This window comes from Chelon labrosus (assembly GCF_963514085.1).
Source record: "Chelon labrosus genome assembly, chromosome: 19".
NCBI classification, from domain to species: Eukaryota; Metazoa; Chordata; class Actinopteri; order Mugiliformes; family Mugilidae; genus Chelon; species Chelon labrosus.
The window spans coordinates 5,156,494-5,179,326 of record NC_140352.1 but is presented as its reverse complement, the minus strand read 5'-3'; the positions used below and the strand labels follow the sequence as shown (position 1 = coordinate 5,179,326).

The following is a 22,833-nucleotide window of genomic DNA, read 5'->3' as shown; positions in this document are numbered from 1 at the left end:
CGTTCTGGACAGTCTGGCATTTTTGTATTTTTATTGCTGCCTCGCTGTGTGTTATATGTGCACGCACCACTGTCCGTGTAAAACGCTGATGGAGAAATAATACAGCGGCTCGGGCTAATCTTTCTGCTGCAGGAGACGAAACTAACGCAGCTCTTTACCACCATCACAAGGAACAAATGGAAACTGACGTTCTCCTCAAGCAGAATTCAGTTTTGCATTTTTTTATATTCTTTTAGAATAAATAATGCAAGTACGACAGCTGGTTGTACTCCTTAACAAGGATTTTAATGAGCACATGCATCCATATTGGCATCTCTTCCACAGACACAAACCCAGACTTGAGACGCAGATGATCTTTGTGCACATGGTTGTGAACTTAAACTACTGCAATATATATAGATATGTCACAAACCTGGTACGTTCGGATCATGTCCTGGCAGTTCTTGCGGATCTGTTCAGTCTCTTCTTTGGCCTGGGCCAACTTGGACGTGGTCTCCCTCAGTTTGTCTTTAGTTTCCTGCACCAAGGTAAACACAAACAATATGCATTTCACATCAGAATTATCCAGCGTAAACCCGCAACTACGACGTTGAAGGATGCCGTGACACGCCTTCTTTCTCTAGTATACACACGAACAAGACAAACATTTATGTCTGAGCTCCTGTGGCCTTCAGCAGCTACTGAGATTTTGTTTTCCCCCCCTCCCGTTTATTGCCGTGCGTTCGCTTGGAGGCAGTTAAACGCAAAACCATTATTTCGTAATAGACATTTTCAAGAAAATAGCCACAATGTTAACGATGCAGGTTCATTACTGTACCCCCGTTTCATTTCGGCAGTGAATCACAAGGCGCGTCTAATCATGTTTTTTTTTTATGGAGCATCTGAAGATAAAATGACTGAAGGGGATGTTCATTTGTATGCTGCCGTACGTCTTTTGACAAGCATCGGGCACGGTTGTTGGACTGAATCGACATTAGCCAGAAGAATTATGCTGTTTCAGTGACACACGGGGGACGTTCTCACTGTAAAACAAGCGGCCGACTGTATGTGTGCACTGAGCTATTCAGATTCAGTGCATCGTTTGAATAACATTTGACTGCAGGTTCACATGCACAATCTACAAAAGCGCATGGTTATTAGGCGCTAAAGGGTTTGCCTTACTTCTTTACATTTGGTTTGGATCATACTGCTCATTAACCTTTGCTAGTCTATAGATCATGCTGGCGTTTTTAAAGCACCGCACCCAAAAAAAAAAAAAAAGCTGCTTCAACTCGACTCGAGAATGCAGTTTGAAACTCTTTCTCCCAGTTTTTATTTGACGTTGATAGACCATGTAAAACCGGACTCAATTTTACCTCATTTGCATTATTTGGGACTCTGGGAATACAAAGCACTGCTGCAGCTCTCTGTAAAACTTTGCACATAAGTTTGTTTGGAAGAGTTGCAGCTGACAAAGACGCCATGGACAGGTCTCCAGTCTATCACAGGGCTAACACAGAGAGACAGACAGCCAGCCACCAATGAATCTAACCAGCATGTCTTTGGGACGGTGGACGGAAGCTGGAGTACCTGGAGAGAACCCACGCAGACACAGGGAGAACATGCAAACTTTTTAATTCTTTCAATTTGGATTTGATGATTTTTGGGTATTTCTGGGCCCAATGTGTTAATAAAGTCAGCCAGATACCAAACAGGAGTATGGTAAATGTTTTGTTTTTAATGTGGCATATTAGCCCTAAGGGTTCAGTACACTAAGACTTGATCTCAACGCGACTGCTTGACAAGTGACAGATAGAATTAATGAAATGAATCCAAAAATAGCAGTTCCATTACCTTGTGTGCGTCTGCCTCGCTCTTTAATTTGTTCTGGGCCCATTTGACCTTGATGAGATGCGAGTTGATCTCCTCCTTCAGCTTCTCCACCTCTCGGGTCAACCTGCCAACCTCTCCTTCCTACCAACACAGGGGAGTGGGGTAAAGAATGAAAGAACGTTATTAAGAGGAAACAGATCTCTGGTTGTCTGGCCGAGCTGATTATCATTAACTAACTTGATTTTTTTCCACTGCCGATTCCAAAACAGTGGGACGTCCTACATATTGATGCAACACCAGGACAAACCAGTGTAATGAAGATCAGCAAGATTAAATCTGTATGCACTATTGAATGCGACAGCTTTGCATGTTTTCATGGAAAATTGTGCAGAATCCAGTCAGTTTAGCTCATAAAGCTCATTGCAGTAAGCTCAAATAATAACTTGAAGAATAGTGTGAAGTCTACATCATTTAGACTTTGTGTGTTTTTAAGAAGACAAGATTAAACGGGTTTCACATCCCAATATAAACACTTCACCAAATTAACAACTACTACAAGGAACTTAAAACCTCTTGACACATGATTTACCTTAGCGTCGTACAGCTGCTGCAGCCGGCCTTTGTCCTGAGCCAGCTGGTTTCCTCGGAGGGCCTGGCGGTCCACCTCCTTGGTGGCCTCCCTCAGCTTCTTCTCCAAACCCTCCTTGTCCCGCCTCAGGTCGAGGGCCTCCTTCTCCCCCCGGACGTACTTCATCACCATGGCCTCCTTCTCCTGGCGCGCCTCATCGCACTTCTTGTTCACCTGGGAGGATTGTTTACATGGTCGGACTGGTTTATGGCATTTCCCACATGTTAGTCACAGAGTTGCTTATATTCTTGGATTCTTAAAAGGATGTCAAAAGAAGTTATGTTTCACTTAAGAATCCCCAAGAGGAGATGAATGTGGGGAGAAATGCCACTACTCTGTTTGAACCTGCCCTGGCGCAAGTGATGGAAAAATGGGGAAGTGGATAATCTCTGCTGCAGAACTGCTGACTTCCTCCTTGGCAACTTGCACAAACAGAGCCAGCAATATTACATTATAAATCTTTACCTTCTAGATCTTTTCATGGAAGTCATTTCAACATCGCGCCGGTGGTCACGACATGGGAAGTCGTGTACGCAAAATGCGTGGCGTTTAAGTGGTAACATCCGCCGCAAGTCGCTGCTAGGCAACTGTTGGCATCTAGAAGCCGCTCGAGCCGCTGTCGATAACAGTTTAGCAAGCTAACGACCGGGTAATCTAGTGGAACAAATGACAGGACGAGGCTGAGGTTGGGAAGATCCAAATTTTCCTCAGACTTTTTTAAAAACGTTCCATCTCCACATTTGACGGCAGCAGAAAGCACAAGTCTCTTAATTATCGCTGCATACCACAGGAGAGGTCTTTCCTTAGTGGATTCTGGTTGGTGGCGTTTCATTATTTAGCAGAAACATACATCTAGCCTAATAGAATTGACTACAGTTCAAATTTATTGTTTTTAGTCCAATAAAATGCCTTCCAAGAGCCAAAAATAGCAATATATGCAAAAGTCCGGTACAAAAACAAGCGTCATTTATATTTAATATCATTAAGAGTAAGTAAGTAATAAAATGCTTCCACAGAGACTTTTAGAAATATTATATATCTGGTATTCAAGTGCCAATTGGTCTATTCCTTAATACCAGGCATAACCCTGGGATATCTGCAATACAGACAACCTGCTAGTTCTTTCGTTGGTTCTAGCCTCACTCACACCTGTGTGTTCATTCCTCATGCCAACGAGATGCTCAACACGCCATCTCTCAGTTTGACAGACAAAGGTTTTATTATCCCGTGCTACCCAGTTTGTACTATTTAGTTAGGCGACTTGATATTTGGGGGAGCTGAAGAGAAAGAGTAACTGTACAAATGGAGATGATATGTGTCGGTACAAAATTAGACAAAAATAAAAGTAAGAAACGAAAAGAAAGTCATTTGAAGCAAACATGACACAGATTGCCAGGGCCAAATGTTTCAAACCTCAGGGGCAGCAGCCATTTCAAGGCTTGGAGGAGACAACCTCTGAGTGCAAAAATCTCACTCATATTGTTCACTGAAGGGTGAAATTAAAAAATTGTGAAGTGTGACAAAACTGTCAAGAGAAAAGCGCCTGAACGTAGTTTCAACCAGGTGTGCAAACTGCTGGATGAAAACTGTGCCGTTCGTTTAACCAGTGATTAAATCTGCAATAACAGGAGTTTGGTGAGCGAGGACCTGGAACGTTCAGCGGCTAGTTTAAAGGAAATACAGTATGTGGCAATACAATTACGGCCAGTTGTGACTAACCTTATACCTCTAGCAATTAATTCAATCTCAAAAGACTTCATTCATTTTCTGTTTTGTCCTCTGGAGGGTCACAGGGGGGCTGGAGCCTGTCACTGGGCGAGAGGCGGGCTACACACAGAGATGGACGACCATTCACACTCACACTTACGTCCAATTCAGAATCACCAATGAACCTAACGATCACGTCTTTGGATGGAGGGAGGAATCCTCAGTTTGTAAGGCAATGCAAATGGAGGAAACTACTCAAGATCCACGTTTCTTGCACACATTAACATATAAATTTACATTATTGATTGCTGTATGGGTTGTGGGTGACTCAAAGTGCAAAGTGGTTTGTTGTGGTTTGAAATGCTATCACTAGCTGTCCATTTTTTCCTTGGATCTATTATCTCAGGAGCTGTAGCCGGAGATCTTTTCAACACAGCAACAAAAAGAACGAGTAGCCATACAATCTTATATCATCCTCAAGTATCCTGCAACTGTTAACTAGTATATAACTGGAATTTACATTTGTATTGGTGAAAACTATCACATTTGCTGCCATAATTAAAAAATCAAAAAGCCCTTGGACTGCTGAGAGTTGCCAAACTTGACAAGGGACGATAAGAGACAAGGCCAGACATGACAATGAGGATCAGGATGGGACAAAACCAAGTTGTGGGACCGGCTTTTCAGGGAGTCTCAACGTCTTCAGGTCCCGGTTGTACCTGTTCTAGCCGGTAAGACGTCTCCTTCTGCATCTGTTGGAGGGCCGCCTTCGCCGCCTGTTCCTGGTGGATGAGTTTGTCCCGAGACTCCTTCAGTTCTTGCAGCAGGTCGGTCACCCTGCCCTCCAGCTGCAGAGACACGGGGGGTACAAACAGGGTGAGAGGCTTGGTTGGGAAATAATGGAAGCCTGGGGCCACACCCGGGCCACACCCGGGCTAACCTGCTGCACAGGACGACACCTGAACGCAGAGTAAATTTAGACGTCAGACAAAGATGATGATGTCAGGTTTAAGTGTTTTAATCAAAATAGCATCTGACGGTTGCAAATAATAGCTCAGGCGTTTAATGCAGCAATCCTACATGTATTGTGACAGAACAAACAGAAAGGAAGAAGAAATCTGAGCGTTCATCAGGCGATTGTCACAACAATCCCCGCTGTCCGCCTTTGCTTGCACAATGCTTAAGCAAACCGCGTTACCAAGAAAGCATGAACCAATTATTGCACCTTCCATGGCAACAGCAACGCTAAACCAGGCCCAGTGAATGGGGGAAGCACTCGTGTTTTCGAGTGCTTGCAAAACGGTAAGCTTTGCAAATCAAAGGGTGGGACCCAGTATTTTAAAAAAAAAAAAAAGAAGAAGACAAGATGTTTAAAGACACAGAGAATTCAAACAAATGATGCAGGCCCACTGAATGCTATTGATTAGGATCTGGACTGTTTTCTTCGTCCCCGCCAGGCTCCTTTGTTTGACTTCCTCAGTTACAAGCTACACAGGGCGACGCTGCAGATTTAATTAGCGTGTCTCTTTGACTGAAGCGGCTTATTCCCTTCGACAATCAGTGTTGGCCAAACTCAAGCTTTTTAAGTAGTTTATAACCGATTATATAACAGAAGTGGAGCTCATTTTTAAATTAGGCCGTTGCAGTTTGTGCAGTTTGAATGTCTGCATGCTGCAAGTCTAGATTCTGGATAATATATTTCATTTTTTAAAGCACACATCCACACGTTCTGGTGAGTCACTTAATAAATATTTGGAGAGCTAGATGGCGGTAGTCTCGAATTTAAGGAATGAGCTGTCAGTGTTTGCTTTGCATCAGCCGTACGAATTTATAGAACCAATAATCACCTAAGAACACGAACTGTTAGGTGATGCCGTGAGAAAAAAATACAATAAAAAACGTATTTACAAAACAGCAGGTGCTACTGTGTGTTATCAAGTCGACGTCCAGCACAGACAGGAAGTCAGACAAAACACGGCACTGGAGCACATCCTAGACGATGCTGTAAACAGGCCACCATTGTTTTCACTGATCTATTAAAATAGCTCGGTCCATTATTTGAGAATGAGCTCGTCACTGGAGTCTCCTTCACAGCACGTTTGAATAAATAAATAAATAAATAAATAAATGAGACCCTTGAGAATGAAACCAACCTTGCTAATGGTGGCCGTGTGCAGCTTTTCCGTCTCTGCCCTCTTTTTCAGCTCTTCCCTCATGTTGTCTTTCTCCGAACAGATGCCCAGGATCAGCTCCTGATGTCTCTTGTTCTCCTCGAGCAACCTATACACACAGATGGAGCACAGACGCACACAATCCCAATTCAGGTCAGGCCCGCACAAAGTACTAAGGAACTTCTGCTACTAAGGCCGATAGAGAGAAAAATATGTGGATTACGTCCATTGTTATTCACAGTTTCACTACTGAAAACAATGCAAAGGCTTTGATTAGCCACCTGTATAAGCTTTGAGAGGACAGAAAGAAAAAACAACACTTAGCAGCTAGCCAGATTTCTTCATAAACTTAGTAAAGTACTCCCTGGATAATCCATCCAAAGTAACGGTTTACCTCTGAACAGCTTTCTCCTGTTGTGCATACTTGTACTGCACACACTTCTCAAACACCACCATGCAGTCCTCCTGGTCCGTGGGGAGTCCGTTGACAGGTGCGCTCCCCTTCCTCTCCCCTCCGCCTCTGACCTCGGGCAGCTGACAAGCCAGCAGCTCCGACTCGATGTCATCCAGCAGCGACTCCTGCGACAGCGAGCGCTGGATCTGCGAAATAAGCTTCCGGCTGCAGTCGGTGTCGTAGGGACTTGTCGTGGAGTGCGAGGGGACGGAGTTGTTGGCGCCGGTTTGAGGGCTGGAAGCGAGCGAGGAGCTGACGGTGTCCGAGTTCGGGCTGGAGGGGCCGTTAGAGATCCCGGAGGTTGTCGATGAGTCGGGGAGGGAGTTTTTGGAAGTGCTTTGGACGAGAGAGGACGACGGAGGAGATGGACTCTCGGCTGAAGCGCTTTCGTTGATAGGCGATGGCTCCGTCGGACGATTTATAACCGAGGGTGATGGCTGCTCGTTGCTGTTTGAGGTGGTGGCATCGAAAGTCAATAATGTGTCCATAGTCCCTTCGAGAACAGAAGGAGAGCTTTCTACTACATCCAGAGCGGTGACTGTGGTCACTAAAACACCACCCGCCTCATTTGAAAGACTAAGTGGAGGTTGTATGCTCCCCACAGAAGCTGCACTGGCATCAGCAGCCGGTTCTGCCCCGTCTGGAAGCTCCTGACCGCATGTTGTCGCGTCCATCTCTACATGTGTCACAGTCTCGCTCGGCCCGTTGTCAAGCTGTGATTTGTCTTTTGCCGGGCTGCAAATGTCTGACTCACGTTCCCCGTTGCGAGAGATTTGTTCCTCCTCTTCTGCATCAGACGATCTGTCGTGGAGTACGCTCGCGGGGAGGGATACTCCTGACACAGACTCAACCTCTGATCCTTCCATCGTGCGTGTATCTTCAGCAGGACCAGGCTGCTCCACGGTCCTTCACCGGTTCAAAACTGACACGGAGAAGAAAAAGGAGAGAGAGAAAAAGCTAAATTGAGTGAGAGCAGACTGATGAGCGTTTGGTATTTCCATTCACGGTTTAAAAACAGTTCTTCCGCGACAACCACATATTCCTGGATGTTACGAACACAGCAGTTTGGATGATACCTTCGTTAGAGCCAAGAAAAGCATTAGGGGAATAAGATAGTCATTTCCTCGTGTTAGTTTGCCTGTAACCAAAAGGAAAACTTAAAGAATGTCCCAACAAACTCAAAATAAAAGGTGCGTTCCTGTGACAAGATTACACCCCGGCGGTGTGCGACACAGCACGTCACACACAACCGAGATAAGCATCCAAGATTATTACACAGCCCGAAGGCATCTTTAGAATGCATCACCAAACCATTCAGAAGTCATACTAAAACACATATGGAAAGATCTGCCAGTTATGTCAATGTAAAAGCCAAATAACCGAGTGTTTGCCTTCAGCGTCGGCGTCTAAGGCCCCCAGAGGCTCCCCTCAACTCATAAAACATATCCTGGGACAGAAGTAGAAATACAATCATGAGGGTTTAGCTGCTTAACTTTATCTTAGAACGCACCTAAGATAATGAAAGCTAAAGACAAAAAACATTAAAGTAAGAATCAGCTTTGGCTTGAACCTCTTAAATCCAACATCCAGCCGTTATATGAATTCCTCTGGGCTGTAAATGGCTTAGTCAGGATTCCCTGCACAGTTAATTGCTGTAATATGTAGTTATAGCTGGTGGCTATGTGAACTTTAATCCAGCTTTCCAGGATATTGTCCTCCTTGATTTTTGATCGAGTCCATGTTTCCTGACACAAACCCCCCCGAAGAACAGTGGCCTCGCCTCTCTATCTTCTTGCAGCCACACTGCTGCAATGTTACCCAAATTAAATCAGCAAACTACACAATGATTATTAACCATTATCCTTGTATGACACATGTAGCATAGCCACATTCAACGACACAGCCCTGCCTCTTTCTGCTAAGCACTGAAACCAGCTTTAACCCGTGCAATGCCGGAGATGATCTTTTGACAGCAGTCATGCCATAACACTGAAGTAGTGTGTGCAGCCAGCCTTATTATTATTAAAACACACACTTTAAGTGTCCGTAAATGGGACTGGAGACAGCCAACACCTCGGCATGTTTGTTTATGTACTGCGTTTTTAATTAAGATTACGGCTGGTTAAACGTTAGCACAACCTGATCTGACTTTAGCCCACTAGCTGTTTAGCTTAAACCTAGCTTAACGCACGTTACAAATAAAACAACAACAAACCAACAACTGGGTGAATTAAATGGTTTCAAGGTTCAGCTACGGACTGACATATTGAAACCACTGCTCGTTTTAGCAAGCTAAGCTAACGTTGATAAGAGAGAGAGAGGGAGAGAGAGAGAGAGACGTCAGCTCACACAGTACAATCCGATCACTCTCCAGCTAGCGCAGCTAACGCTAGCATGTAGCACAGATCGTAGCCGAATAGAGGTGCCTGTACGTCTACCCACCGAGAGCGAATGAGCCATGGCGCCGTTCAAAGACGAGGTAATCGGGACGGGAGCGAACTTGGTGATGTCTGTGTTTCCAGCTGATCGCCCAACAAGTCACTTTGATATGACACATCAACAAATATGGCCGCTGCGGGGGGAACCGTTGAGGCCGTGTCGGCCAATGGCAGCGCGGAGAGAAATGACGTACTTCTGACGTCAACGGGCGACAGGTGCCTCCATCGCCGCCTCACCTTTTTCATTACTAGGATTTAATGTGTTACTACCTTTTTAATCACATTACAAATGAACTTTTTGTGTTGCTGTTGTTATTTTTTGTTAATAACTTCCAATAAAGTTTGGAAAAAAATCTTTCCAGAAAATGTAGCCCAGCCCTTTAACACACTATCAGACTAACATTTACTGGGTTGCAATTTTAACTCCAGTAAAGAAAGAAAACTTAAAATTCTCTCGTATTGAACTTGTCATTAATAAAATGACACACTAAATCAACACAAACCTGCTCCACGGACAGGTCGAGGAGGTCGTTTGTCCCATACGACTCTACAATGCCTCCCTGTCAGGAAACAAGTGGACTATGGTCATTGCTGCTACTACTATATATTGTTTACACAGTATTATGAATTATATATATATATATATATATATTTATATATATATGTGTGTATATATAAAACTTAGATAGCTACTGCTTATTGTTTATTTTTGCCCTGTAAGTTGCTCACGTCATCTGTTTTTGCATCGCCTAATTTATCATCTGCCCATCTCCTCTATTGTAAATTATGTTATAGTTCCTGTTTATAGTCTACTCACATTTAACGAACAAATCCATCCGTATAATATGTTCATAGTACCTCACTCAATCATTATGTATATCCTGCTCATTAACCTGTACATAGGTTCTTATCTGTAAATATTGTCCATATGCTGTAAAAACCATACTAACAGACTGACATTTACTGGGTTGCAATTTTAACTCCAGTAAAGAAAGAAAACTTAAAATTATCTCGTATTGAACTTGTCATTAATAAAATGACACACTAAATCAACACAAACCTGCTCCACGGACAGGTCGAGGAGGTCGTTTGCCCCATACGACTCTACAATGCCTCCCTGTCAGGAAGCAACTGGACTGTGGTCATTGCTGCTACTACTATATATTGTTTACACAGTATTATGAATTATATATATATATATATATATATATATATATTGTCATATGTATTGTCATCACACATGTACATGTACAGAGCAACAAAATGCAGTTTAGCATCTAACCAGAAGTGCAATAGGCAGTAAGTGCACGTGGCATAAATATTATGGTAAATAAGTATGGTTTTTACAGCATATGGACAATATTTACAGATAAGAACCTATGTACAGGTGAGGCCATATATACAGGTTAATGAGCAGGATATACATAATGATTGAGTGAGGTACTATGAACATATTATACGGATGGATTTGTTCGTTAAATGTGAGTAGACTATGAACAGGAACTATAACATAATTTACAATAGAGGAGATGGGCAGATGATAAATTAGGCGATGCAAAAACAGATGACGTGAGCAACTTACAGGGCAAAAATAAACAATAAGCAGTAGCTACTAAGTTATATATATATATAACTTAAATATCTTTCACTGCAGATACTTCGTCAACATTGTTACTATTACCATTTTAGTTGGATATGTGTGTGTAGAATTAGTAATCAGTGATATTTTAATTAAAACGTTGAGTCTATTTTTAATGTAGCTAATGTCAGAGATAGATAGATAGATAGATAGATAGATAGACAGATAGATACTTTATTTATGTCACGGGAAATTCGGTGTCCAGTAGCTTCATTACATATAAATAGGAGGAGTTACAGTCATAGATGTTTAAGTTTCATATATATATACACAGTAGTAGCAGCAACGACTACTATACAGTTGGTCCCTCACAGGAAGGCGTTGTAGAGTCTTATGGCCTCAGGGACAAACGACCTCCTCAACCTGTCTGTGGAGCAGTACAGAGACAACAGCCTGTCACTGAACGAGCTTCTCTGCCTAACTATGGGGTCGTGTAGAGGGTGGTGGATCGGAGTTTGTTCAAGGTCCTTGCCTTTGCCTTTATTGACTTCTCTAAGCAACGCTTTCGTTGTTTTACACTCAAATAACTGCACAAGACAAGCAGACATTTTTTTTTCTCAGTACAAACACATTATCATAGCTAATAGCTAATAAAATGTTTAAATAATATATATTTATTTATATTAATGTCACAAATAACTGTCACAGCACAATTTAAACAGATGTCGTTTGTTTTTCTTCCTGAAACAGAGTTGTATCATGACCTTTTGACCGCTCTGCAATTGATGCTATTGCGCATGCGTGATACACCCCCCCTCCTTTTAACGTAAATCAACACGTGCAATCAGGTAGGATATTGGCTAAAATATCATAAAAACTAGAGTTAATGTTTATTTATTTGGTTGTTTGTTGTCTTAAAACGTGAATTGAGTGTGTTGTTGAAAGTTTTACTCCACTACCGTGAGTTGTTTTCTCTTGTTAGGCGCTAATTAGCGGCCTAACTCGCCAATTTATGTGATGTTTTAATGGCACGTAATGGTTGTCGTTTCATCGTGCATTAGCTAGCTAAGAAAGATGCAGTTAAAAGAAAAAAATGCGTACTTTTTTAGCTTACAAAAACGTCTTAAAATGCTGTCTGGCTCATCAAATATGCACATATTCGACATGAATAGCTCATTTTTCGAAACATGCTTCGACCAAACCTGCCTTTGAGGAAACCCTCGTCGAGCCCCATGGCTCTCCTTCCCACCCCGTCGCCTCCTCCGAGACATCCCCTCACGCCCGGTGCAACACCTGTGCGCCCCGCGTTAGGCGCCATTGGAGACGGTAAGTCCATTTAGGGTACACCGGCGTCCATTATCGGACACACAACTTACACGTAACATCTATTCTTTCTTTATTTCAGCTTCCATTAATTCACCAGTCAGCAGGGATACATCCTCAGTAAGTACATAAAGTGCAGTTCTTTATCATTGGCTGAATTATTGTGTTGTATTTCTCAGTGCAACTTTCCATTTCTGCCTTCACACAGTTGTTAGGATCTCCAGCATCGGCTGTGTACCTCTGCAACTTCTGTGGCCAACCAGGTAAGAGCTATGCCGTGCACTTTATTCAGACAAAGTCTCTTTACGTAACATTAAAACCACTGACAAGAGAAGTAAATAACATTTAAACCCTGCTGGGAAACTTCTGGACCTGGCGTTTATTGGTGTGGATGTTATTTAGACATGTAGCACCCACCTAGACCAGACCAGGCCCCCCCACCCCATAGCAATGACACTCCTTGATGGCAGCAGCCATCCCCAGCAGGATGCAGCCTGACACAGGCACACACAGACAAAAATGCTTTAGGAACGACTCAAAAAAGAAGAACAGCACAAGGTGTTGACCTGGCCTACAAATTCACTAGATCCCAAACTGATCAAGTATCTGTGGAACAGTGTTGCCAGGCCTTGCAAGAGAAATAAGCAACCAGGCTTGTGAAAACAAGCCCAAAACAAGCGACTTTGGAGCCCCCCTAGGTTCGAGGGAGAAAAAAAAAAATATATAAACTGTATGCATGGTTTTACTATCTGTGGGGACGGATTTGAAACTGTGGGTACAGATTGTCAAGTCACTGTCACTCACTGACATTTTCCTAACCATAAACAAAAAAAAAAAACAGATTGCCCTGCTCTGCCTCTGATTGGCTAGTACCCGTTGCCATCTGGGTCAGAGCCAATTACAAGCAGGATGCGGGTGGGGAAAAACTCTGCTGCAGGCAAGATAAACCCCTACGTTTAACCCCTTGACGCCTGAATTGATTTTTCAATTATATAAAGAAATGAATTATTTGTGTTTTTGCTTACCACTCCCACTGGTCCTGCGTTGTTTCGGCTCCAGTCTGAGCGGAAACAGTGCGTCGCGAATTCGCAACACTTGGCGACAAGGGGTTAAATTACATATAGAAAATATCCGCTTAACAACTTATTATGGAGCTGGGAACAAGCCCAAATAAGGAATTACACTTTAGAAACAAGCCCAAAAAAAAACCCAACCTGCAACTGCCAATATTTGTAAGCAACTTTACATAAAAACAAGCCCAAAGTAAGCGGACTTGGCAACACTGAAGCCCCTCCCCTCAAAGTCCCCCCTGACATCACAGCACACGCTCCGAAGGCCCGTATCCATTCTCTGATGAGGCACAAGGGAGACCTGAACAATATTAGGTCATAATGTTTTGCCTGATCAATGTATTTGATTATGTACTGTAGAATGGAGTTTGTAGTATGCAGTTTTTTTTTGGCATTGATCATTTGTATTAATTTGCGGATGGCCACTGACAGGGAGTTTCCGCTGCAAGCGCTGCAAGAAGATGCCGTACTGCTCTGTGGTGTGTCAGACCGAAGACTGGAAGGCGCACAGACATGTGTGCAAGTCCTTTGATCCAGAGTCTCCCAAGTAAGATGGGTCAGCCCTCAGTGCCTCTGGCTGTTCTTTATTTACCATTGTTTAGTGATTAGAATTTGATAATGTGAATAATGTCCAGTCTCCTTTTATTCTGAAGAGAGAAACCGAAGGAAACTACACCTTCGCCAGTTGCAAGAGTTAGAATCAGCCTGTTGGAGCTGAAGGTAAATTACATTGCTTTAATGCTCTTCTATTGTAAGTAAACTTTTCAAGCTGTATTGTTTCATGATTTGAAGTACCACTGTGTAAAGGTGTACTGATGTACATTTGTTTTATTTATTGAAGCAAAATGATTCACCCAGCCTCCCGAGGGTCTATTTAAAGGACTTGCATAGTAGGAAAATCACTCAGGGATCCGACATCCAGGTACAACAAGCCCCTTTTGACCCGAATACACAGATCTTGTCGTTGTTATTTAATACCAAAATGTGTTTCAGGCGTCTGTTGTAGAGTTCTACAGCCCTGCCAGGTTTTTTGTCATTGCTCAAAGCCCGGAGTTGCTGGAAGCTCTACAGAGCATCACCACAGAGCTTCAGAAAACTTATAGCTGCCCCTCTGTGACGACTTATGCGCCTTGCGTTGGGGAGGTTTGCACGGTTCAGTTTTCCTGTGATCTGGTGAGTAGATGCCCTCTAAAAGACAAGATTTTAGTATTCACATTGGCTCTGTTCTTAACTCTGTTACTTGTCTGCTTAACAGAAATGGTACAGAGGCCTTGTTCAGACTTTGTCTGCTGACCAGAAGATGGCTAATATCCTTTACATCGACTTTGGTAACGAGGAGACTGTCCCGGTGGAAAGGATCAGACCCCTGGCTGCTAATATCCAGCCATTTAGCCCATGTGTGAGTTCATGTTGTGTGTGTGTGAGCCTGGTTATGTTTTTGCTCTGTGAATGTTAATCCTGCACACACAAACTCAAAACATTTCACACCATAATATTCACCCTGGCCGTCTGTGGGCCTTTGAGTTGGCATTATGACATTAGCACTTGCTGTTCGTTATTGCTTCCAGGCAATGGAGTGCCGGATCGCTGGGGTGGTGCCAGCGGTTGACAGCTGGTCAGGCGAGTGCTGTATTGCAGTGAGGCAGCTGCTGGCTGGAAAGACTGTGACTGTTAAGCTGTTGGAAACACTAGAGGATGGTCGCGTCCATGTAGTGGATATCGTGCTTTCAATGGGTGGGTGAAAAACACATAAGAATGCACATTTAAAGGATTTCCTAAAGGTAGAACCCTTAAACCCTCCTCCTATTCTATCCTTTGCATATTTTAGGAAAACATTTGAGCACATTACTCCTTGAGGAAGGCTATGCAGTGAAGGAACCCGTCAGCCTAACACCATCTAGGCAAGATATAAGTAAGCAAACTTCGTATGTACTTATATCATCATCTAAATTATTATTTAACCTGAATCCTGTTGGTAAAATAACTTTTTTCTTGCTCTTTTTTTGATTATCCTTCTGATTATTCTTCTCAGGAGCCATGGTGAGCGCCTCCTTAGAAAACTTCCGGAGTCTGTCTGATGGGAAAGACAACAACATCTGGGCCCAGCCGCCAGAGCCGATGACGCAGGCGGTGGGCGACCGTATCCTCGCCGTCGTCACCCATCTACAGTCACCCGACGAACTTGTTGTGCAGAAGGTGAAGAACGCTGGTGAGTAGCGTCAGTTCTGGTCAGTGCAGTACAACCTGTCAGCCTCTGCGTCTATCTTTTAACGTGGCTGAGGTTTTGGTTCACAGGAGTGATTCAAGATTTGCAGCTGAAGCTGAGGGAGCATTGCAGTCAGGTTGAAGCCCCGCAGAACTTCAGACCAGCTCCTGGCACAGTTTGTTGTGCCCAGTTTTCAGGTAAGTAAAAGGACCGCATTTTGATTTTAAGCAGCTGCTTCTGCCGTTACTGCAGCTCACTGTGAACCAGCAGTGTCGTTGCAGACAAATTAATTGTAAATGCATTTTCTACCCCCTCTCCGTGTTTCTTCCAGAGGACAGGCAGTGGTACAGGGCTAAAGTACTGGCCTATTCATCAGAGGAACGCGTTTGTGTCGGCTACCTTGATTTTGGCAACTCTGAGGAGGTAGATTTAGGTCACCTGCGACCTATTAGTGCTTCGCTGCTGGCCCTCCCAATGCAGGCTGTGCCATGTGGTCTAGCAGGTAGTATCCACTGTTTTTTTATACTTAGAAACCTCAATCATTTGTAGGTCTCAAAGAATTCATCTTTATCTCTGGGCTGCTTTTCCAGGTGTGCAGCCAGTCGGAGGGAGCTGGTCGGAGGACTGCCTTTTGGCCCTGCAGCGAAGGGTGTCCAACCGAATACTGCAAATTGAGATCCGGGGAGCTCATGAGGGGAAGGCTTTGGTGGCCATGATTGATGAGGCCAGCGATCCTCAGGCCAATATAGCGGAGCTGCTTATCTCTGCTGGTTACGCTGCACCTGCTCCTGTTACCTGTAGTGACCAACAGGGTGACCAGACAGCTGCTACTCCAGAACCACAGGGTGAGGAATGACTGCAGTTCATCTCACATCCTCAACTTTATCCTCTGAAGATGTAATATACTGTTTTGTTTGTATGTTTTCTTCCTTTTTTGTATTTTGAAATACAAAATAATGATCATCGGGATCATCTTAGTTGTTTTAAATGTTACTCATTAAAGTGTGTTTATGCATATTTCTCTTTATGCATCCACTTTCAATAAAGATTTGAATAGTAATTTTAAAGTTGATGCATTTTTCTGTCTTTAAATGTGTCTGCAGTGTCTCCCCAGTCGTGTCAGCCTCTGGTTTGGTCTAGCGCTGAGCTTCCCCGTGACAGCCAGACAGTGGCGCTACTAGCCAGTGTCGTGGAGAACCCTGGAGAGTTTTACTGCTGCATCAATAACCCTGGAGGTATAGTTTCTACAGCCTAGAAGATCATCATTATTGTTTTTTGACAACAGGTTAAGCCATTAGGCCACGAGGCATACTTCTTTCCCTCGATATGAGATTTCAAAGCATATTTAATTAATATAAAGTTATTGATGATTTATTTTTTTGTATTTGTGTACATTTCAGATGATCAGCGGTTGATTGAGCTGGGGGCTCAGTTAAAGCGGCACTGTGAGGCTGATGCCTCACCTTTCGTGCCCAAGGTGGGAGAGCCTTGTTGTGCCATGTTTCCAGGTGAGACCATCTATTTATCGTACCACTGGCTCTGATAAATATTGTAAATGTCTGTTTAAACAAAATGCGCCTAATGCTTTGGTGCATGAACCACAGGTAAACATTCACAAATCATCATTATACACCAATCAGGCATAATATTATGACCACCTTCCTAATATTGTGCAGGTCTCTCTTGTGGTGACTCATCAGAGAATGGACATGGGCCTTCTGAGGGTGTCCTGTGGTGTCTGGCAACAGAATATTGTTAGTGGGGGGCTTTGAGGGGAGGGGCATCTGTGCATCATCCCACAGATACTTGATCAGTTTAGGATCTAGTGAATTTGGAGGCCAGGTCAACGCCTTGTGCTGTTCTTCATGTTTTTTGTGTGTGTGTCTGTGTCAGTGCTATGGGGTGGGGGTGCCTGGTCTGGTCTAGGTGGGTGCTACATGTCCAAGTAACATCCACACCAATGAATGTCAGGTCCAAAAGTTTCCCAACAGAAAATGTCTATGTCAATGAAGATGCTCTCCTGACTAATAATTTTATGATTACTGCGGGTGTGACTGTCCTCTGTTAGATGCTTTCATTTAACCCTTCAAGCTTTTTCCAGCAGCCCTTGATTATCTTTACATGTACGCCAGTATCCAGGCTTATCCCAGTTTTCTCATAATTGTGCTTACATAAGAACACAGGCATCTGGTTACTCATATCCTTGTGTACATAATAACTGGCGATAAAAAAACACTAAGGATATATACACGCCCATGTTAGCTAAGTAACCTACCTGGATTTAATGTGTCAGTGTCAACACCAGAATCTTCTGTAGTGGCTAAATGTTGCAGGGTCTTGTAGATGGTTTACTACAGATTTAAAAATAGCATTCTTCACGAGTGGGATGCTTTCACTGCAGCTATTATTTGCATTTGTTGCATGATATAGCTAAAGTTGCACCTGCACAGGTATACAGTGCCCTGCCAGGATAAGATGTATACATTCTTGTATTTCTTTCTGAGCCCTCCAGCTACCATAACCTGCTTCCTCAAAACCAGACTACACGTTTATCCAGTTTTCCTTTTTGACTTGAGGTGTACATGATGTGCTGTTTTGTTTGCCAGGTGACGGAACATGGTGTCGAGCTATGGTGAAAGGACTCTCTGAAGATTTAGTAGCAGTGAACTTTGTAGACTACGGCTGCAACATGAAGGTCCAGCAGAGCCACCTTCGCTCCATTACACCCCAGCTCCTGGCGCTACCCTTCCAGGCAGTTCGCTGCTGGCTCACAGGTAGCATTATTGTGCAGGAGAGGATTTCCAAGTTTGATTTCCAAATTTTGGACATTTTTCTAAAACGCTGGATGAAAAGGGCTTATGAAATATCTTTTGTTTTGTGTATTTGTGCATTCAGGCGTGGAGCCCATGGGGTCAGAGTGGAGCAGCGAAGCCCTGCTGTGGTTCCAGACTCTGGTGGCTGGCGAGCCGCTCTCTGCACGTGTGCTTTCCATCACCGAGCAGGGCTACGGTGTGGAGCTGGAGAGCAGGGGACAGAATGTGGCAGCTGCTCTAATTTCTGAGCAGCTCGCCAAACTTCCTGGAGAGATTGCCAGAGAGGCACATGCCTCCGGAGCCAAACAACAAGAGACGGCGAAAGAAAACCAGCACAGCCAATTAAACATTCAAGCCTCTAATCAGGCTGAAGCCAGTTCCAAAGAGATACCAGTCGAAGGCCAGACTGTAGTGCCATCAGAAGGTCAGCTAGAGAGTGTCAAAGTCCTCAAGATGAAATTATTGATTTTTGGAAGCCAGATTTGAAATGTTTTAATCTGGTTTCAGTCCCATGTTTCCCAGCGGATTGGACGACGGTGGAGCTGCCACTCAACGAGACCTTTCAGCCTTGTGTTGCAGCTGTCATTAGTCCTTCCCTCTTCTACCTGCTTGGCCCCACCCAAGGTAAGAACACTTATTCCTCTGTTCTAGTAAAAAGGTAAATACATGGCAAGAAGTCGCTATTATTGGCCGCTGTAATTGCTGAGTGTGTTTTTTATTTCTTTAAGTGGACCAGAAAAAGCTTCAGGAGGCGAAGACGGAGGTGGCAGCTTACTGCAGGAACAACCAGGCCTCTTTATCCTCAGCTGTAAACAGCAGACCGGCTCCTGGGGCTGCTTGTTGTGCCCAGTTCTCTGGTGAGGGGAATGAAAGTATTATTCATTAAAAACATTGTAAGTGGGCAGGTCCAAAGATTAACTAAATTCATGTTCTTCCAATCACACAATGAAATATATAGTCCAGCCTCAGTATGAGGAAGTTTCATCCAGAGTTTAGTAGATAATGTCGGCGTGGGAAACCCCCACTGCTCCAGCACGCTGTTGATGATTACAAGGAAGATTCCCTGTGAGGGCAGAGCGGCCGATCTATCGCCGAGCTCTTCCACGCACACACACGCAATCTGTCAATATCTACCTCCTTCTCCCATCCACTTTAATACTTGTTCTCCAGACCCCACCTGCAGCTCCCGTCCCCGCAGACCTGAGCTGCTAATTCCAGGTCTGCTCGTAGATATAATTACACGCCGTGTGCGCACGTAGCCGAGCACAGCAGCTACTTTAAACACAGCATACGAGTGGGAGACTATAGCCCGGCACACATTCCACGGCCCAGCTAACCACAGGGTCTGTTTTAATGGAGTTCTCTGTGCTGACTCTAAGCAGCTGCGTAGGTAGAATCGACTTTATCACTTTGGTTTGACGTTCACTAAATGCTGAAGCCATTGGTGTTTGTTTGCTTTTTTGTGTTTCTGGTCTTTGACATGCCCTCTAAGGTTGAATGAAAATTGTTTTCATGTTAAAATGTTAAACTGAAAGTGACCCTAAAAGCCTGGACGTCAGAAGGGTGGCAGTTCTTTTAACAGAGAGCCGCTAAGATGCAACCTTTGCAGAAATGAAATGGGCCACTACAGCAGCACAAACGCTGTGTGCGAGCACTTCTGCAGCAGAGAACATCTGCTGGCTTTCTGACCTCAGGACAACAGGACAGCAGTGTCAGTATTTTTCAGCCATTACAGTGAGTTTTGTTTGCTGGCTGGTAGGTGGCCAGAGAGTTGTCGTCAGCGTCCCTATGTGAACTCAACAAAGTCGCTCTAGAGCACTTGCTAATGGCTGTTCTATACTAAACAACACCTATCCTATTTACACTGAATAACTAATCAGTAGAATCACTGGGTAACAAGTGGGGATGTCTTGATCAAGTTGTTTGCCCCACGATCCGATACCGATCTTTTAATATTCAGATCCGAGTCCCGATCTGATCTTAAATAAACTAAAAACCCTCCCCTGGAGATTCATAAAGGCTTTTCTTATCTTACTTATTCTCCTAGATCAAGTGTGCACCCTGCGACAAGATTAAGCCCAATAAATATTTCTGTCAAAGCTAATCTAGCTAGTAGAAGGTAGTCCGTATATGCTGTGTCTTTGTTCCTTGAAAGAGTCTTGTTCTTGCACGTCGTGCTGCTCACATGTGCCTTACATTTCCCCACCCAGGACAAGTAAACTTTTCTGGATCTGAATCTTACCTTGGCTCCAGAAAACCTGAGTTCTGCACTGGAGAAATGCACTGGTCTAACTTTTAACATTGCATTGACAACCTTTCTCTTCTATTAAACGCAGCGTTCAGTGTTTCTGTTTCGGTGCAGCCTTTACCTGAGTGGACTCGGCGTATTACGTTCTTTTTGGTGTTGAATCAAGTTGGCAGCAGTGAATAACAATCTCCTGCTTATAAAAATTACCAAACACCAACATTGATTGACTTGATTTAACTACAATAAAGTACTTCCAGACAGCAGAGATGTTTAATCACTTGATTTTGGTTCCTCTTCTTCAGTTTTTGGCTGCTTTGACGCTAGACAATGAAGAGGAATACTATGTTTTGATGCTCCAGGGACGTGGTTTTGTTTTTTGGCAGCCCTAAAATAAATAATTACAACAGATCAGACTTGTCTGAAGCCCGATATGTATCCGATCATTTTAAATTTTCCTGGATCGACCCCAGTATTGATCAGGGTCTCCCTAGTAACATGTCTTCATTCATAGATTTCATGTTAAAACGTCACGGTTCGTGGTTTGCTTATTGCCATTAGACCGTGTTACGAGAAAATGTTTCAGTCAACCGTTAAACGATGAATGGATTGACTCCTAAATAATCAATATTTTGAAAAAAATATCATTGTTTTCTGCAGCCCTGGTTGAATTTAACGCCCTGTTTGGACATTTATTTCTACAGCAGACAATGACTGGTACCGTGCAGTCGTCCTGGAAGTTGAAGAGAATGAGGCGCGCGTCATCTACGCAGATTATGGCAACTGTGAGAAGGTGCCGTTCTCCCGAATCTTGCCCATCCCGACCCACCTGCTGCAGGTTCCCTTTCAGATCACTCGTTGTGCCCTCACTGGTAAGGCAAAGGGAATATTTAGTATTTAATTTGACCTTAAGTGTTCTTTATAATCTCTCTAAGGTCTCTCCTTTATTCCCAGGTAAGGAGCACTTTCCGGCAGAGTGGCCAGCAGAAGTGCAGCAGCTTTTCCAAACCTTGCTGCTGAACGGCGTCCTCGCCACCGTTCAGTCTTTCGATGGCTCTGCTAATGTGCTCTCTCTCTCTCTGCCCACCGAGAGGGGGGGTGGACAACTCACTGCTCTGATCATAGAAGCATTACAGGCACAGGCCAAGAGTAACCCTTCTCCCACCAACACCGCAACCCAGAAGACTGACAGAACAGGAAGCGGGGCATCTATCAGCGCAACACCCGCCCCTGATCATCTTCAGCCCGAGTTAATACCTGATACCCAAGCTGGTTTAGAAAGTATAACTGGGGCGGTTCATACAGCTGGGTCCACCAAGACCTCAGAGGCAGCAGCACAGATCGATCAGCAGAAGAAAATCACATGTGCAGCATCAGTCAACGGTTGGTCAAGTCAGAATTATGGTAGTTTAGGCGACTATTTTTTAAGTTTTAAATCTGGAGAGTGTGTTTTTGTGATGATATAATATGTAGTAGGTGTAGACCATGATCAGTGGTTCTTTGTTTTCAGAAGACCCAGTGAAGAGGATTGTCGAACAAATGGAGCCGCCATGCCAAAATACTTCAAACACCGCTGGTATGTGTGCTTTAAAACCGAACCTGAGCCCCGCCCTGCCTACACTGACATGTTTTAAACTTTCAGTTGTTCTAGGATTAGTTTGTGACTTCTTAAGGTGGCTTAGCATTCACTTAGCTCTCCGTCTGAATCCCAGATCCTCAGGACTCTTGCGGCTGCTGCTGCTGTCTGAGCGATCTGAAGACGAAGGTCAGCGCCGGGTTTTACGGTTTCAGAAAGCATCTTTAAAAGTAGTAATTTGATACCAGAATAAATGTTTATTCTTTTATCTTTCCTGCTGCAGATTGATCATCTTGAACAGCTGATGGAGCTGCAGTTTTCCGTCATCAAGCTGCTCGTCAGACAGACGGAATAAGATCTAACCTGCTCACAGCGTTGGTCACCATTTTGTTGACGTCTGTTTAGTTTTTTGCAGACTGTGTTTCTCCAAAACCAGTTACCTCCTTTATTTTTTTATTTTTTTTCTGTTTATTTCAGAAGTTGCCACCCAGCTTTTAATTTTGCCTCCTTACCCCAGATAACTACTAGCTCTTTTCATTATGTTTTTTAATCCATTCCAGGCAGGTTCATGTTTTAATACCTTAAGGTTTGAATGTTTAAAAGTCTGCAGCAACAGAAGATGTTCAGTGTCTAAGTGTTATCTCAATGTGTCTCTTGTAAGTGGGTTGTTAAACAAGCTGTGCCGCCATCTGCTTCTTAGTTCAGTTCCTGTCAGCTGTTCAGGTGGGACGTCCAGGCTGATTGATTTATGTTTGACACGTGTTTCAGTTTTACATAAAAGTTTTGTGCGGAAACAGACTGGTCAGTTCAT

General features: G+C 43.8%; 2 protein-coding genes across 6 annotated transcripts in view; one reads left to right on the top strand and one right to left on the bottom strand.

The window, feature by feature from the left end:
- Positions 1-9,473, bottom strand: part of ccdc186 (coiled-coil domain-containing protein 186) — a 31,563-nt gene extending 22,090 nt beyond the window's left edge. For all 3 annotated transcript variants that reach the window (XM_084567945.1, XM_084567946.1, XM_084567947.1), the window contains exons 1-7: positions 9,215-9,473; positions 6,713-7,694; positions 6,301-6,427; positions 4,867-4,995; positions 2,402-2,614; positions 1,834-1,953; positions 413-517 (exon numbers count right to left, since the gene is read on the bottom strand). In XM_084567945.1, coding sequence (XP_084424071.1) covers positions 413-517; positions 1,834-1,953; positions 2,402-2,614; positions 4,867-4,995; positions 6,301-6,427; positions 6,713-7,638 — 1,620 coding nt within the window. In that variant the 5' untranslated portion in view covers positions 7,639-7,694; positions 9,215-9,473. The remainder of the gene's footprint in view (positions 1-412; positions 518-1,833; positions 1,954-2,401; positions 2,615-4,866; positions 4,996-6,300; positions 6,428-6,712; positions 7,695-9,214) is intronic.
- A 2,484-nt stretch (positions 9,474-11,957) lies between these two features.
- On the top strand, positions 11,958-22,811 carry tdrd1 (tudor domain containing 1). 3 transcript variants are annotated; one of them, XM_084567524.1, is made up of 25 exons: positions 11,958-12,115; positions 12,195-12,232; positions 12,321-12,375; positions 13,615-13,729; positions 13,836-13,902; positions 14,024-14,104; positions 14,176-14,355; positions 14,438-14,581; positions 14,751-14,916; positions 15,011-15,094; positions 15,215-15,391; positions 15,478-15,585; positions 15,720-15,890; positions 15,979-16,233; positions 16,492-16,623; positions 16,789-16,896; positions 17,995-18,162; positions 18,284-18,625; positions 18,709-18,825; positions 18,930-19,058; positions 21,154-21,318; positions 21,401-21,829; positions 21,957-22,022; positions 22,089-22,211; positions 22,306-22,811. In XM_084567524.1, exons 1-25 carry the CDS (start codon positions 11,977-11,979, stop codon positions 22,308-22,310), a joined length of 3,564 nt encoding a protein of 1,187 aa, XP_084423650.1. In that variant the 5' UTR covers positions 11,958-11,976; the 3' UTR covers positions 22,311-22,811. The 3 variants fall into 3 exon arrangements, with proteins under 3 accessions (XP_084423650.1, XP_084423649.1, XP_084423648.1); XM_084567523.1 differs by having other exon boundaries at positions 21,151-21,318; positions 22,159-22,211; XM_084567522.1 differs by having other exon boundaries at positions 21,151-21,318.
- The last annotated feature ends 22 nt before the right edge of the window (positions 22,812-22,833 follow it).

Coding starts and splice junctions, on each gene's coding strand:
- tdrd1 (XM_084567522.1), top strand. CDS start 11,977: ATGCTTCGACCAAACCTGCCTTTGAGGAAACCCTCGTCGAGCCCCATG. Junction 14,356..14,437: donor TTCAGTTTTCCTGTGATCTG/GTGAGTAGATGC, acceptor TCTGCTTAACAG/AAATGGTACAGAGGCCTTGT. Junction 15,891..15,978: donor TGTGCCATGTGGTCTAGCAG/GTAGTATCCACT, acceptor CTGCTTTTCCAG/GTGTGCAGCCAGTCGGAGGG.